This window comes from Hemitrygon akajei, chromosome 8, assembly GCF_048418815.1.
Source record: "Hemitrygon akajei chromosome 8, sHemAka1.3, whole genome shotgun sequence".
NCBI lineage: Eukaryota > Metazoa > Chordata > Chondrichthyes > Myliobatiformes > Dasyatidae > Hemitrygon > Hemitrygon akajei.
The window spans coordinates 78,912,081-78,928,218 of record NC_133131.1 but is presented as its reverse complement, the minus strand read 5'-3'; the positions used below and the strand labels follow the sequence as shown (position 1 = coordinate 78,928,218).

The 16,138-nt window shown below is 46.6% G+C and overlaps 1 protein-coding gene across 2 annotated transcripts in view; it reads right to left on the bottom strand.

Moving 5' to 3' along the window:
* Nucleotides 1-16,138, bottom strand: part of LOC140732012 (T-lymphocyte surface antigen Ly-9-like) — a 63,700-nt gene that overhangs the window by 35,100 nt on the left and 12,462 nt on the right. For both annotated transcript variants that reach the window (XM_073054079.1, XM_073054081.1), the window contains exon 2: nt 9,831-10,151. In XM_073054079.1, coding sequence (XP_072910180.1) covers nt 9,831-10,151 — 321 coding nt within the window. The remainder of the gene's footprint in view (nt 1-9,830; nt 10,152-16,138) is intronic.

The following is a 16,138-nucleotide window of genomic DNA, read 5'->3' as shown; positions in this document are numbered from 1 at the left end:
TGGAACTGAGGATTAAAATGTTATGGACTTGAAGGAAACAACAACAAACCTTGACCTCAATGGCAGCAGAGAGTCTCTCTGCAGACTTCACCACCTCTCCGTCCTTAAGGACAGCAGAAATACAGTAAATGTCAGCAGGTAGGGCTCTGCTCCCTTTATTGGGAGTCACAATGGAGTTGGGCCTCTGCTTCCTTTGTGGGGATTTGAAATGGGGTGGGGCTCTTCGCTCTTTATGGGGATTTGAAATGGGGGTGGGGCGCTTCGTTCTTTATGGAGATTTGAAATGGGGGTGGGGCTCTGCTCTCTATCAGAAGTTGGAATGGGGATGGGGCTCAGCTACCTCTATGTGGAGTTGGAATGTGAGTGGGTCTCTGGTCCCTTTATCAGGAGTCAAAATGGGGGTGTTGTTCTCTTTCCTTTATGGGGATTCTGAATGGGGTTCGGGCTCAGCTCTCTAATGGGAATCGGAATGGGTGTGGGGCTCTGCTCCCTTTATCTGGAGTCGGAATGGGGTGGGACTTTGCTCATTTTATGGGGATTTGAAATGGGGGTGGGGCTCAGTTCTCTTTATGGGGATTTGAAATGGGGGTGGGGCTCTGCTCTCTTTATGGGGATTTGAAATGCGGGTGGGGCTCTGCTCTCTTTATGGGGATTTGAAATGGGTGTGGGGCTCTGCTCTCTTTATGGGGATTTGAAATGGGGGTGGGGCTCAGTTCTCTTTATAGGGATTGGAAATGGGGGTGGGGCTCTGTTCTCTTTATGGGGATTTGAAATGCGGGTGGGGCTCTGCTCTCTTTATGGGGATTTGAAATGGGGGTGGGGCTCTGCTCTCTTTATGGGGATTTGAAATGGGGGTGGTGCTCTGTTCTCTTTATGGGGATTTGAAATGGGGGTGGGGCTCTGTTCTCTTTATCAGGAGTTGGAATGGGGTGGGGCTCTGCTCTCTTTATGGGGATTTGAAATGGGGGTGGTGCTCTGTTCTCTTTATGGGGATTTGAAATGGGGGTGGGGCTCTGTTCTCTTTATCAGGAGTTGGAATGGGGTGGGGCTCTGCTCTCTTTATGGGGATTTGAAATGGGGGTGGGGCTCTGTTCTCTTTATGGGGATTTGAAATGGGGGTGGGGCTCTGCTCCCTTTATCTGGAGTCGGAATGGGGTGGGACTTTGCTCATTTTATGGGGATTTGAAATGGGGGTGGGGCTCAGTTCTCTTTATGGGGATTTGAAATGGGGGTGGGGCTCTGCTCTCTTTATGGGGATTTGAAATTGGGTGGGGCTCTGCTCTCTTTATGGGGATTTGAAATGGGGTGGGGCTCTGCTCTCTTTATGGGGATTTGAAATGGGGTGGGGCTCTGTTCTCTTTATCAGGAGTTGAAATGGGGGTGGGGCTCTGCTCTCTTTATGGGGATTTGAAATGGGGTGGGGCTCTGTTCTCTTTATCAGGAGTTGAAATGGGGGTGGGGCTCTGCTCTCTTTATGGGGATTTGAAATGGGGTGGGGCTCTTTTCTCTTTAGGGGGATTTGAAATGGGGGAGGGGCTCTGCTCTCTTTATGGGGATTTGAAATGGGGGAGGGGCTCTGATCTCTTTATGGGGATTTGAAATGGGGGAGGGGCTCTGATCTCTTTATGGGGATTTGAAATGGGGGTGGGGCTCTGCTCTCTTTATGGGGATTTGAAATGGGGGTGGAGCTCTGCTCTCTTTATGGGGATTTGAAATGCGGGTGGGGCTCTGCTCTCTTTATGGGGATTTGAAATGGGGGTGGGGCCCTGTTCTCTTTATGGGGATTTGAAATGGGGGTGGGGCTCAGTTCTCTTTATGGGGATTTGAAATGGGGGTGGGGCTCTGCTCTCTTTATGGGGATTTGAAATGGGGGTGGGACTCCTCGTTCTTTATGGGGATTTGAAATGGGGGTGGGTCTCTGCTCTCTTTATGGGGATTTGAAATGGGGGTGGGGCTCTGCTCTCTTTATGGGGATTTGAAATGGGGGTGGTGCTCTGTTCTCTTTATGGGGATTTGAAATGGGGTGGGGCTCCTCGTTCTTTATGGGGATTTGAATTGGGGTGGGGCTAAGCTCTATGGGGATTTGAAATGGGGGTGGGGCTCTTCACTCTTTATGGGGATTTGAAATGGGGTGGGGCTCCTCGTTCTTTATGGGGATTAGAAATGCGGTGGGGCTCCTCGTTCTTTATGGGGATTTGAAATGGGGGTGGGGCTCTGTTCTCTTTTTGGGGATTTGAAATGGGGGTGGGGCTCTGTTCTCTTTATGGGGATTTGAAATGGGGTGGGGCTCTGTTCTCTTTATGGGGATTTGAAATGGGGGTGGGGCTCTGCTCTCTTTATGGGGATTTGAAATGGGGGTGGTGCTCTGTTCTCTTTATGGGGATTTGAAATGGGGGTGGGGCTCTGTTCTCTTTATCAGGAGTTGGAATGGGGTGGGGCTCTGCTCTCTTTATGGGGATTTGAAATGGGGGTGGTGCTCTGTTCTCTTTATGGGGATTTGAAATGGGGGTGGGGCTCTGTTCTCTTTATCAGGAGTTGGAATGGGGTGGGGCTCTGCTCTCTTTATGGGGATTTGAAATGGGGGTGGGGCTCTGTTCTCTTTTTGGGGATTGGAAATGGGGGTGGGGCTCTGCTCTCTTTATGGGGATTTGAAATGCGGGTGGGGCTCTGCTCTCTTTATGGGGATTTGAAATGGGGGTGGGGCTCTGCTCTCTTTATGGGGATTTGAAATGAGGGTGGTGCTCTGTTCTCTTTATGGGGATTTGAAATGGGGGTGGGGCTCTGTTCTCTTTTTGGGGATTGGAAATGGGGGTGGTGCTCTGTTCTCTTTATGGGGATTTGAAATGGGGGAGGGGCTCTGCTCTCTTTATGGGGATTTGAAATGCGGGTGGGGCTCTGCTCTCTTTATGGGGATTTGAAATGGGGGTGGGGCTCTGTTCTCTTTATGGGGATTTGAAATGGGGGTGGGGCTCTGTTCTCTTTATGGGGATTTGAAATGGGGGTGGTGCTCTGTTCTCTTTATGGGGATTTGAAATGGGTGTGGGGCTCTGTTCTCTTTATGGGGATTTGAAATGGGGGTGGGGCTCTGTTCTCTTTATGGGGATTTGAAATGGGGTGGGGCTCTGTTCTCTTTTTGGGATTTGAAATGGGGTGGGGCTCTGCTCTATGGGGATTTGAAATGGGGGTGGGGCTCTTCGCTCTTTATGGGGATTTGAAATGGGGTGGGGCTCCTCGTTCTTTATGGGGATTTGAAATGGGGTGGGGCTCTGCTCTATGGGGATTTGAAATGGGGTGGGGCTCTTCGCTCTTTATGGGGATTTGAAATGGGGTGGGGCTCCTCATTCTTTATGGGGATTTGAAATGGGGTGGGGCTCCTCGTTCTTTATGGGGATTTGAAATGGGGGTGGGGCTCCTCGTTCTTTATGGGGATTTGAAATGGGGGTGGGGCTCTGTTCTCTTTTTGGGGATTTGAAATGGGGGTGGGCCTCTGTTCTCTTTATGGGGATTTGAAATGGGGTGGGGCTCTGTTCTCTTTATGGGGATTTGAAATGGGGGTGGGGCTCTGCTCTCTTTATGGGGTTTTGAAATGGGGGTGGTGCTCTGTTCTCTTTATGGGGATTTGAAATGGGGGTGGGGCTCTGTTCTCTTTATGGGGATTTGAAATGGGGGTGGGGCTCTGTTCTCTTTATCAGGAGTTGGAATGGGGGTGGGGCTCTGTTCTCTTTATGGGGATTTGAAATGGGGGAAGGGCTCTTCGTTCTTTATGGGGATTTGAAATGGGGTGGGGCTCTGCTCTATGGGGATTTGAAATGGGGGTGGGGCTCTTCGCTCTTTATGGGGATTTGAAATGGGGTGGGGCTCTGTTCTCTTTTTGGGGATTTGAAATGGGGTGGGGCTCTTCGCTCTTTATGGGGATTTGAGATGGGGTGGGGTTCCTCGTTCTTTATGGGGATTTGAAATGGGGTGGGGCTCTGCTCTATGGGGATTTGAAATGGGGGTGGGGCTCTTCGCTCTTTATGGGGATTTGAAATGGGGTGGGGCTCCTCGTTCTTTATGGGGATGTGAAATGGGGGTGGGGCTCTGTTCTCTTTTTGGGGATTTGAAATGGGGGTGGGGCTCTTCTCTCTTTATGGGGATTTGAAATGGGGGTGGGGCTCTGATCTCTTTATGGGGATTTGAAATGGGGGTGGGGCTCTGCTCTCTTTATGGGGATTTGAAATGGGGGTGGGGCTCTGCTCCCTTAATCTGGAGTTGGAATGGGGTGGGGCTCTGTTCTCTTTATAGGGATTGGAAATGGGGGTGGGGCTCTGCTCTCTTTATGGGGATTTGAAATGGGGTGGGGCACCTCGTTCTTTATGGGGATTTGAAATGGGGGTGGGGCTCTGTTCTCTTTTTGGGGATTTGAAATGGGGTGGGGCTCTTCGCTCTTTATGGGGATTTGAAATGGGGGTGGGGCTCTACTCCCTTAATCTGGAGTCAGAATGGGGTGGGACTGTGTTCTCTTTATAGGGATTGGAAATGGGGGTGGGGCTCTGTTCTCTTTATGGGGATTTGAAATGTGGGTGTGGCTCTGCTCCCTTTATGTGGGGTCAGATTGTGGTTGGGGCTCTGCTCCCTTTATGGTGATTTGCAAGGGGGTAGGGCTCTGCTTTGTTTATTGGATTCGAAATGGGGATGAGGCTGTGCTCTGTTTAAACAGTTTCGGAATGGGTGTGTGTCTCTGCTCCCATTATGGGGAGTCGGAATGGGTGTGTGTCTCTGCTCCCATTATGGGGAGTCGGAATGGGGGTGGGGCTCTGCTCCCATTATGGGGAGTCGGAATGGGTGTGTGTCTCTGCTCCCATTATGGGGAGTCGGAATGGGGGTGGGGCTCTGCTCCCATTATGGGGAGTCGGAATGGGTGTGTGTCTCTGCTCCCATTATGGGGAGTCGGAATGGGGGTGGGGCTCTGCTCACCTTACGTGGGTTCGGAATGGGGGTGGTGCTCTTCTCTCTTAATTGGGAATCGGAATGGGTGGGGCTCTGCTCCCTTTATCAGGAGTCAGAATGGTGGTGAGGTTCTGCTCTCTTTTTCCTGTTCCATGTGGCTAAAGGGGCTTTTCCTGTTCCGTGTTGGTAAATGGGCCTTTCCTGTTTCGTGTGGCTAAAGGGGCTTTTCCTGTTCTGTGTGGCAAAAGGGGCTTTTCCTGGTAGGTGTGGGTAAAGGGATCTCTCCTGTTCCGTGTTGGTAAAGGGGCTTCTCCTATTCTGTGTGGGTAAAGGGGCTTTTCCTGTTCCATATATCTCAAGGGATCTTGTCCCCATTTACCTGGGAGCACCATGCACCTCCTTATTACATATCTCCCTGATTCAGACCACATTGTGAGAAGCATATTCAATTCCAGTCCCTGTCTTCCTTGCTTAGGCCACCCACAGTATGTACTCACAGTTTTGGTCTCTCTTGGTCAGACCACACTCAGATCAGAAAATACTTCATAAAGCAGAAAACAGACATTCAGCCAATCCCAGCTGTGTCAGTTGGGATGGATCTTTCTCACACTGTTCACTCTAAGCTGTGTGGGTGCGCGGCCACATGGTGGCTGAAATACTCCCGCACTCTTAGCCTATGTTGCTGCGTTAACTGGAATTGGACACAGCTAGAGAAAGTTTACAGAATGTGAAAGATTTTCTTTGTTGTACTCTCATCATTATAAACAATAGACAATAGATGCAGGAGTAGGCCATTCGGCCCTTTGAGCCAGCACCACCATTCATTGTGATCATGGTTGATCATCCACAATCAGTACCCCGTTCCTGCCCTCTCCATATCCCTTGACTCCGCTAACTTTAAGAGCTCTATCTAACTCTTTATTGAAAGCATCCAGAGAATTGGCCTCCACTGCCTTCTGAGGCAGAGCATTCCACAGATCCACAACTCTCTGGGTGAAAAAGTTTTTCCTGAACTGCATCTAAATGGCCTATCCCTTATTCTTAAACTGTGGCCTCTGGTTCTGGACTCACCCAACAACAGGAACGTGTTTCCTGCCTCTAGCGTGTCCAATCCCTCAATAATCTTATATGTTTCAATCAGATCCCCTCTCATCCTTCAAAGTTCCAGTGAATACAAGCCCAGTCGCTCCAATCTTTCAACATATTACAGTCCTGCCATCCCGGGAATTAACCTTGTGAACCTACTCCCACAATAACAAGAATGTCCTTCCTGTACAACTGCAGAAGGACGTCTTTGCTCCTATACTCAACTCCCCTTGTGTTGAAGGCCAACATGCAACCAGCTTTCTTCACTGCCTGCTGTATCTGCCTGCTTACTTTCAGTGACTGATAAAAAAGGACACCTAGATCTCATTGTACTTCCCTTTTTCCTAACTTGACTCCATTTAGATAGTAATCTGCCTTCCTGTTCTTGCCACCAAAGTGGATAACCTCACATTTATACACATTAAACTGTATCTGCCATGCATATGCCCACTCACCCAACCTGTCCAAGACATCCTGCATTCTCACACAATCCTACTCACATTACACACTGCCACCCAGCTTTGTGTCATTTGCATATCTGCTAATGTTACTTTTAATCCCTTCATCTAAATTATTAATGTATATTGTAAATAGCTGCGGTCCCAGCACTGAGCCTTGCGGTACCCCACTAGTCACTGCCTGCCATTCTGAAAGGGACCCATAATCCCTACTCTTTGTTTCCTATCTACCAATCAATTTTCTATCCATGTCAGTGCCCTAATCCCAATAACATGTGCTCTAGTTTTGGCCACTAATCTCCCATGTGGGAACTTCTCAAAAGCTTTCTGACAGTCCAGGTACACTACATCCACTGGCTCCCCCTTGTCCATTTTCATAGTTACATCCTCAATAATTTCCAGAAGATTAGTCAAGCATGACTTCCCCTTCATAAATCTATGCTGACTCGGACCGATCCTGTTACTGCTATCCAAATGTGCCACTATTTCATCTTTTATAATTGTCTCCAGCATCTTCCTCACCACTGATGTCAGGCTAACTGGTCTATAATGCCCTGTTTTCTCTCTCCCTCCTCTCTTAAAATCTAGGAAACATTCCAATTCTCAGGAACTGATCCTGAATCTATAGAGCATTGGAAAATGATTACCAATGTGTCCACGATATCCAAAGCCACCTCCTTAAGTACCCTGGGATGCAGACCATCAGGGCCTGGAGATTTATCAGCCTTCAGTCCCATCAGTCTACCCAACAGCATTTTCTGCCTAATGTGAATTTCCTTCAATTTCTACGTTACCCTCAGTCCTCTAGCCACTATTACATCTCAGAGTATGTCTGTGTCATCCCTAGTGAAGACAGATCCAAAGTACTTGTTCAACTCGTCAACCATTTCCTTGTTCTCCATAATAAATTCACCCGTTTCTGTCTTCAAGGACCCAACTTTGGTCTTAAATAATTTTATTATCCTCCTTTATATTCTAGGCTAGCTTACCTTCGTACCTCATCTTTTCTCCTTGTATTGTCTTTTTAGTTATCTTCTGTTGCTCTTTAAAAATTTCCCAATTCTCTGGCTTCCCACTCATCTTTACTATATTTTACTTCTTCTGTTCTATTTTTATACTGTCCTTGACTTCCCTTGTCATCCACGGTCATCTACTCCCCTTAACATCTTTCTTCCTCTTTGGAATGAACTGATCGTTCACCTTCTGTATTATTCCCAGAAATACCTGCTATTGTTGTTCCACTGTCATCCCTGCAAGGGTATCCTTCCAGTCAACTTTGGCCAGCTCCTCCCTCATGGCTCCATAGTCCCCTTTGTTCAACTCTGATACTGGCACTTCCGATAGTCCCTACTCCCTCTCAAATTGCAGATTAAAGCTTATTATATTATGGTCACTACCACCTAATGGCTCCTTTACCTCAAGTTCCTTTAACAAATCCGGTTCATTACACAACACTAAATCCAGAATTGACTTCAATTATATCCTTCAATTCATAAAATCAGAAGTATGTGATTTTTCAATTTTCTAAATATACATAGTCTGCACGTTACAGAAAAATTAAAAGAGCTGCGATGTTTCCAGCCATTTAAAACTTTCCTGTTCAAACAATGGTTGGTCCGCACAGTTGTAAAAAATGTTTGAATAAATGTTGATATCCAGCCTGATCTCAGCTTCCTACCATGGCTCCATCCCTGTAGGTCACAGTGTTTTAATTCACCTGTGTCCAGTTCGAATATGGTATGGCAAATGGAGCTGAGGTGTAGTGGGGCTGAGGCAGTGCCGGGCTGGGGGAGATTAGGCTGCTGGGCAAGTGCCTCTGGGGAAATGCACCGGGGTAGGGTGTGCACAGTACATTGAGCGAGGTGGAGGTCACTTTATCAGGTACACTCGTACACCCTGCTCGTTCATGTAAATGTCTAATCAGACAATCCTGTGACTACAGAAAGTTGTAAACACAACCATCATCGGCACTAGCCTCCCCAGCAATGAGGACACCTTCAAAAAGTGGCATCTGTCATTAAGTATCATCTGCAGCTTAATGTAAAAAAGACTAAGGAGCTGGTGGTGGACCTGAGGAGGGCTAAGGCATCGGTGACCCCTGTTTCCATCCAAGGGGTCAGTGTGGACATGGTGCAGGATTACAAATACCTGGGGATACGAATTGATGATAAACTGGACTGGTCAAAGAACACTGAGTCTGTCCACAAGAAGGGTCAGAGCCGTCTCTACTTCCCGAGGAGAAGTAACATCTTTAACATCTGCCGGACGATGCTGAGGATGTTCTATGAGTCTGTGGTGGCCAGTGCTATCATGTTTGCTGTTGTGTGCTGGGCAGCAGGCTGAGGGTAGCAGACACCAACAGAATCAACAAACTCATTCGTAAGGCCAGTGATGTTCTGGGGGTGGAACTGGACTCTCTGATGGTGGTGTCTGAAAAGAGGACGCTGTCCAAGTTGCATGCCATCTTGAACAATGACTACCGTCCACTCCATAATGTACTGGTTAGGCACAGGAGTACATTCAGCCAGAGACTCATTCCACCAAGATGTAACTCTGAGTGTCATAGGAAGTCATTCCTGCCTGTGGCCATCAAACTTTACAACTCCTCCCTCGGAGTGTCAGACACCCTGAGCCAATAGGCTGGTCCTGGACTTATTTCTACTTGGCATAATTAACTTATTATTATCTAATTATTTATGGTTTTATATCGCTATATTTCTTCACTATTCTTGGTTGCTGCGGCTATAATGAAACCAAATTTCCCTCGGGATCAATAAAGTATGTCTGTCTGTCTGTCTGTAAGTACCCCACCACCCAGCACATGCCCTCTTCTCATTGCTTCATCAGGGAGGAGGTACAGGAGCCTGAAGTCACACATTTGACATTTCAGGAAAAGCTTCTTCTCCACCATCAGATTTCTGAATGGACAATGAACCCATGCACTCTGCCTCACTAGTTTGCTTTCTTTTTGCACTGTTCATTTGATTTAATTTAATATATATTCTTTATTGTTAATTATGACTTTTTTATCATGTACTGCTGCCAAAAAACAAAAAAAATTTGTGATGTTTGCCAGTGATATTGAACCTGATTCTGATTCTAGTTCTGTTCTAATTGTACGTGTTTGTACCACACTCCTCCCCGTGTGCTGTTTCTACAGGCTCGGGGCCACAGGGTCACCCTGCATGGCCACTGGCCTCATCTCCAGGGATGCAGTGGGTGTGTTCCCCCAGCCCTGCACTGTCACAGCCCCACTACACTGGGACCGTGGGCCCAACTCTGGACACAGGCAGACAGTGGGAACACGCAGGATCTGCCCTCACCCATCCATCCAGGACCCTCCACAGTTTTACTCACCGTACACCTTAAGTTGGATACGCTCTCTGCGTTCATCTCCTGAATCTCCTGCTGTAACAATGACCTCATATTCATCAGCATCCTCTTTCCTCAGATCATGGATTTCCAGGCCGAAGTTTCCGGAATGAAGAGTTATTCGGTTGTTGTAAATGGTATTAAAGTATTTAATCGATCCTTCCGAGTATCGTGCTATCTTAGTTCTGGGTGATGACTTTATCCACACAACCTCATCCACGTCCTGTCTGACTGGGATCGAAGGAAACAAGGAAACCGAGTGTCCCAGGGCTCCATTCACGATGGCAGGGGAAGCTCCAGTCCTGGCTGAGGAGACAAGAGGAGGCAGTCAGAATGTGAGCTCAGTGACTGGAGGAGGAATCAGAGCTTGCAGAATCACAGACACAGGGGCAGGCCATGCGGCCCATTGTCTGGCTTCTGGCCCACGAGTGATCTGCCCCACAGTTCCTACATCACACAGTGAGCTCTTGGGAGGAACAGAGTGAAGATTCTCTGCAGCCAGGCCTGAGCAAATGAAGTCAGGGAGGCAGAGAGATGGCAAAGGAACTCGGTCAAGTGAATGGTATCGGTGGAGAAGGTAGAAGCATTTGGGGAGTTTGAACAAAAAAAGAAATAGAGCAACACTCTTACAGTTCAGGCCAGTGGAGTTCAGAGTTCAACTCTGGCATCCTGTGTAAGCAAGTTTGTCCGTTCTTACCGTGAGTGTGTGTGTCTCCTCCCACTGCCTAAAGACATACCCGTTAGCACATATATGTAAAACTCAAGGTCCGCGGGCCAAATCCGGCCCGCGGTGGAATTATCTTTGGCCCGCGAGATAATATCTAATTACTATTAAAGCTGGCCCCAGTAATCGAAGCGCCTATGGCGTATGATATGGCTAATGCTGAGTTTATTCAGGTACCAGGTTTTCAGGGTTTTTAGTGTTTATTCGGCAGTCTTGCTCAGCAGTCTTCTTCATAAGAAACGGAATTTGTAAAGTGAAACACTTTGTAGTTATAGCAGAGACTGAGACACATGAGAGCATGCTGAAAAAACGGAGGCAACGAAAGCTGCGTTCGCACGCGTCCGACTGATCCGGCCCGCATGAAGCTGCATTTTGCTCAATCCGGCCCGTGACCTAAAATGAGTTTGACACCCTTGCGTTAGCAGGTCAATTGCTCATTGTAAATTGTCCTGTGGTTAATCTCGGGATAACTAGTTGGGTAGCTCGTCTGGCTGTAAGGACCTGTTCCAAGCCATATCTCTAAGTCAATAAATAAATTATATGGGTAAATGGGAGGTGTGAGCCATGTGGAGGAAGAGATTTCTGAAAATGCTGAAAGACATAAATGGAGAGATGGAGAATCGAATACAAGAGAGTCTGAGGTTGGTACCTTTGGAATAGAGATGGACATTAGAAATGGTTTAAAGCAGTGATCAGGTTGCCTATTTCATGTCAGTCATAATGTAGGCCTGGGTACAATTAATAAAATTAAAGACGTATGCAAAGTGGTCATTCAGTAATCTGGGAATTTTAACAAGGAAAATTACAAACATCTCATTTCTGTACTGTATAAAAGCAGGAACTTTCTACTGCTCATTTGGAGTCCAGGATGTCCCGATTGTTAGACGGACTCCCCATGATGTATTTTGTAAATAAAGTGGGTATGATCATAGTCTTCTTCGAGTCCACATTTTTTTGTCTGATCAAGATGGTTGGTTTAGGCAACAGTAGGAGTTAAAAGCACTAGAAAGTCTGTAGACACGGGAAATCCAAATCAACACAGACAAAATGCTGAATGGACTCATCAGCTCAGGCAGCATCTGTGCAAATTAATAAATAGTCAACATTTTGGGCCAAGACACTGTTTCAGGACTGAGAGGGAAGGGGAAGATGCCGGAATAAACAACGTGAGGTGAGGGGAAAGAGGCGAATTGGAAGGTGATAGGTGAAGCCGGATGGGTGTGGAAGGTCAAGTGCTGGAGAAGAAAGAATCTGACAGGAAACGAGAGTGGACCAATGGAGAAAGGGGAAGAGAAGGTGGCCTGGGGTAAGTAATAGGCTGGTGAATAAAGGTCAGACTGGGGAATGGGGGAGATCAAATTGCTTACCAGAAGGAGAAATCAATGTTCATGCTATCTGGTTGGAGGGTACCCAGACAGAATACAAGGTGTCAAAACAAGAATGAGAATTGTAATTAAAATGTTTGGGCACTGGGATGTCCCACTTGTGGCTACTGGTGCAGAGGTGCTCAATGGAGGGGTCTCCCAATGTACAATGGGTCTCACCAATGTTGAGCATACCGGCCTAATGGTGGGGTCCATGGAACCCCAGCTCTAGAGACTGTTGAGCATCAAACCCCAGAAGATCAGCAGTTTCTGAAATACTCAAACCACCCCATCTAGCACCAACAATCATTCCACAGTCACATTTCTTCCCCATTCTGATGTTTGGTATGAACAACAACTGCACCTCTTGATCATGTCTGCACACTTTTAAGCATTGAGTTGCTGCCTCATGATTGGTTGATCAGATATTTGCATGAATGATCTGGTGTACAGGTACACCGAATAACATAGCCATTGAGTGTACAATAAAGAGGGTGCACATGGTAATAGTGGGCAACACTACTCAATATGACTTGTCCAGATTTTCAAAACTCTTTCAGGTAAGTTCTATACAGGAAGTTCATCAACTAAGTGAGACTGCCTGGAACTGCATATAATTCTGTGTATCTGAGAAACAAACTTGAATAAACCATTACAATTTTCATTATGGAGTACTGTAGGGACAATGTTTCTGTCCCAGACTATCCACAGTCATATCAGTGTGGATACCATAGGGACATTGTTTGTGTCCCAGATGATCCACAGTCATATCAGTGTGGATACCATAGGGACATTGTTTCTGTCCCAGACTATCCACAGTCATATCAGTGTGGAGTTCTTTAAAGACATTGCTCACACCCCAGACTATATCCAGTCATATCTGTGACCGAGATGAGGACACCAAACCTAATAATTTCAATTTTGCCAATGATGACAAATGAATTAAGATTTAGAGTTGTATTGTGAGTGCAAAGATGTATTAAGATGATAGGCAAGCTGTGTGGATGAACAAGAGCATGACAGATTGAGTACAATGCTGAAAAACATGAAGTTATGCTCGATAGAAAAGACAAAATTACTATGTTTAGGAAGTGTTTTTCAAAGGAAATAGATCCCCTTTTGTACATGTCACAGTGAATCAAAATCAACACAGACAAAATGCTGGATGGACTCATCAGCTCAGGCAGCATCTGTGCAAATGAATAAATAGTGAATGTTTTAAACATAGAAAATCACGAAAAGTAGAGGTTCCAGAACAGATCCTTGTGGGACACCACTTGTCACAACCCTCCAGTCTGAATGTACTCCCTCCATCACGACCCTCTGCCTTCTGCAGGCAAGACAATTCTGAATCCACCTGGCCAAATTTCCCTGGATCCCATGCCTTCTGACTTTCTGAATAAGCCTATCGTGTGGAACCTTGTCAAATGCCTTACTAAAATCCATGTAGATCACATCCACTGCACTATATGCATTGTTATGAGTGATGAACAGACCTGATGGACAATGGGGTGCAGAGTTAACCATCCCCCCCCCACTCCTGAGAACCATGAACTATTGCTGTTGCTATGCTGCTCATGATAGAGAGAGACGAAACACAGGCATGAACATTTGCTACAGATGATAGAGAGAGAGAGAGAGACTGTTGATTTATTGTGACTCTTCCTGGATTATTTACTTACACTACAAGGACGTTACTTTGCTCGTTAACATTCCGCAGGAGACAGCAGGAGTGGCCTGATTTGATGGATGGAGTCATTCAGAGTTGATGGATAGCTGAGACCCCGTTAGTAGGGATAAAAGACAGGTCTGAAGAGACACCCTTCAGACACACCAGTGGACACTGATTGAGTGGTTGTGAACCCACAAGAAAGGTGGGGGTTTCGGAGACCGAATCAGGAGATCAGTCAATAAAACTCAGTGTAACAGCAGGGCCGGTGGGGACTTGTGTGTGTGTCCACTCATGCCAGAGTGACGAGTCCACCACAGAAGAACGGTCTAGCTGAAGGATGGAGGGGTCATAGCTGAATGACCACCACAACAACAGTGCAATGGAATCAAAAGGCAACAGGAAGGTTTGCTGACTGCAGCTGCTTAATCTCTCGCTCTCTCTCTCCAACGATTACAACCCAACAACCATAATTACCTCAGCATGCATGAACTGAACTGAACTTTATACTTTTCAATGACAATTTATTTACCCCTAGACATCAATAGAGCTTGTTTATTATTGCTTATTATTATTCCTACACTTTTAGGTTTATTATTGCTAACTTGTGTTATATGTATATTTGCATTATTGGTATTGTTTTGCTTATTTTACTAATAAACACTTTTGAATATAGTACCATCAGATTCCAATGGATACTTCTATCTTTGCTGGTCTGACACCCAGTTACAGGGTACGTAACAAATTGGGGCCTCATCTCGAGATTTGATTACCAAATTGGAGGGCCAGTGAATCGGGATAAAAGTCCCTTATTTGATCTGGTTGTGTGGATAACCAGACGGGAAACCAGCAAAGATGGAAATTGACAAATTTTTTAAAGAACCAACTATGGGGGCATTAGAGGATGCCAGAAAGTTGGAATTGGTGAGTGTTGTGAGACGATTGAATCTCTCGGCGGTGAAACCGGCGATGAGAAAGTTGGAAATACAGAGAGCAATAGCTGAGTATTATGTATCCCAAGGTGTGTTTCCGTCGGGGACATCGGACCTGTTCCCTGAGAGGAAACCAGTGGAGGGTGAGGTTCAGTTACAGATAGAAAGATTAAGGTTGGCTGCGGAGAAGGAGAAGAGGGAGCATGAGTGCCAGATAAAGGAGTTGGAGGCTGCAAGGTAGAGAGAAGAGGCTGATAAGCAGAGGAAGGAAAGGGATGAAGAGAGGCAGCATGAGCTAGAAATAGAGAAGTTAAAGGCATCGCAGGGAAGAGACCGGGCAGCAGACCCAAATGAGGGGTTCAAGATTGGTCAGGAGATCCAGTTGGTACCTCCATTCGAGGAGATGGATGTTGGTAAGTTCTTCCTCCATTTTGAGAAAGTGGCTGTGAATCAGAACTGGCCTAAGAGAAAATGGGCTGTCCTGTTACAGAGCATACTTAGGGGGAAGGCTCAGCAAGTGTATTTGGCATTGTCCGTGGATGAGACTAGGGACAATGAGGAAGTAAAAAGGGCTCTATTGAGGAGTTACGAGTTGGTACCAGAGGCATACCGGCAGAAGTTCTGGAACTTGAGAACGCCGTGGAACCACACATATTTAGATTTTGCCCGTGAGATGCAAATGTATTGTGAGCATTGGTGCGCCTCAAAAGGGGTTGTTGGAGATTATGATAAATTGTTACAGTTAATGCTGATTGAGCAGTTCAAAGGTTGTATCCCTGAAAGTATGAAGACGTACTAGGATGAGAAGGAGACAGTGACTCTGTCTGCGACTGCCAAGCTAGCAAACAAGTATGCCTTAACCCACAAGACAAAGTTTTCCTCAAATAAGAGTTACCAGAGAGGCAGTAGGGATGGCAGAGAAAGCCCACCAGCTAAGGTAGAGAATAAGGCGGGAGCTAGTGGAAAAGGTAAGGAGGAGGAAAAGCAGGCTGGCAGGAAGTTTCTTAGCTTTACGTGTTATAATTGTGGGAAAGCTGGTTATATCACATCTAAGTGCTTTGCTCCGAAGAAGGAGACAGGAAAAGGGAAAACAGCAATCCTGACTGGTTGCATTGAGCCGGTCAATAGATCGATGAGGAAGACAAAGGTAGATAGAGCACAAGAGGGGCGTGAGAAGTTTATCTTGGAAGGGACAGTGTCTGTGAAGGAGGGTGAAACCCCGGTTCCAGTGCGGATCTGGAGAGATACTGGGGCTGATCAGTCATTGATTCTAAGGAAGATGTTAGACTTCGGTCCTGAGACTGAGACTGGGGAGGTTGTGTTAAGAGGTATCGGAAAAGGGACTGAGGCCGTACCTTTGCACAGGATATTTTTGAAATGTGACCTGGTATCTGGACCAGTCGAAGTAGGGGTGCAGTCAAAACTACCGATGGACAGCGTGGACGTCCTACTTGGTAACGATCTGGCAGGTGGTGACGTGTATTCAGCAGTGAAATTAACAAGTAAGCTTGTAAATGCTGAGGACCCGCCCATAGATTCTAAGATTTATCCCGCATGCACAGTCACTCGCAGCGTGTCTAGAAAGGCGGCTGAGAAAGAAGCCA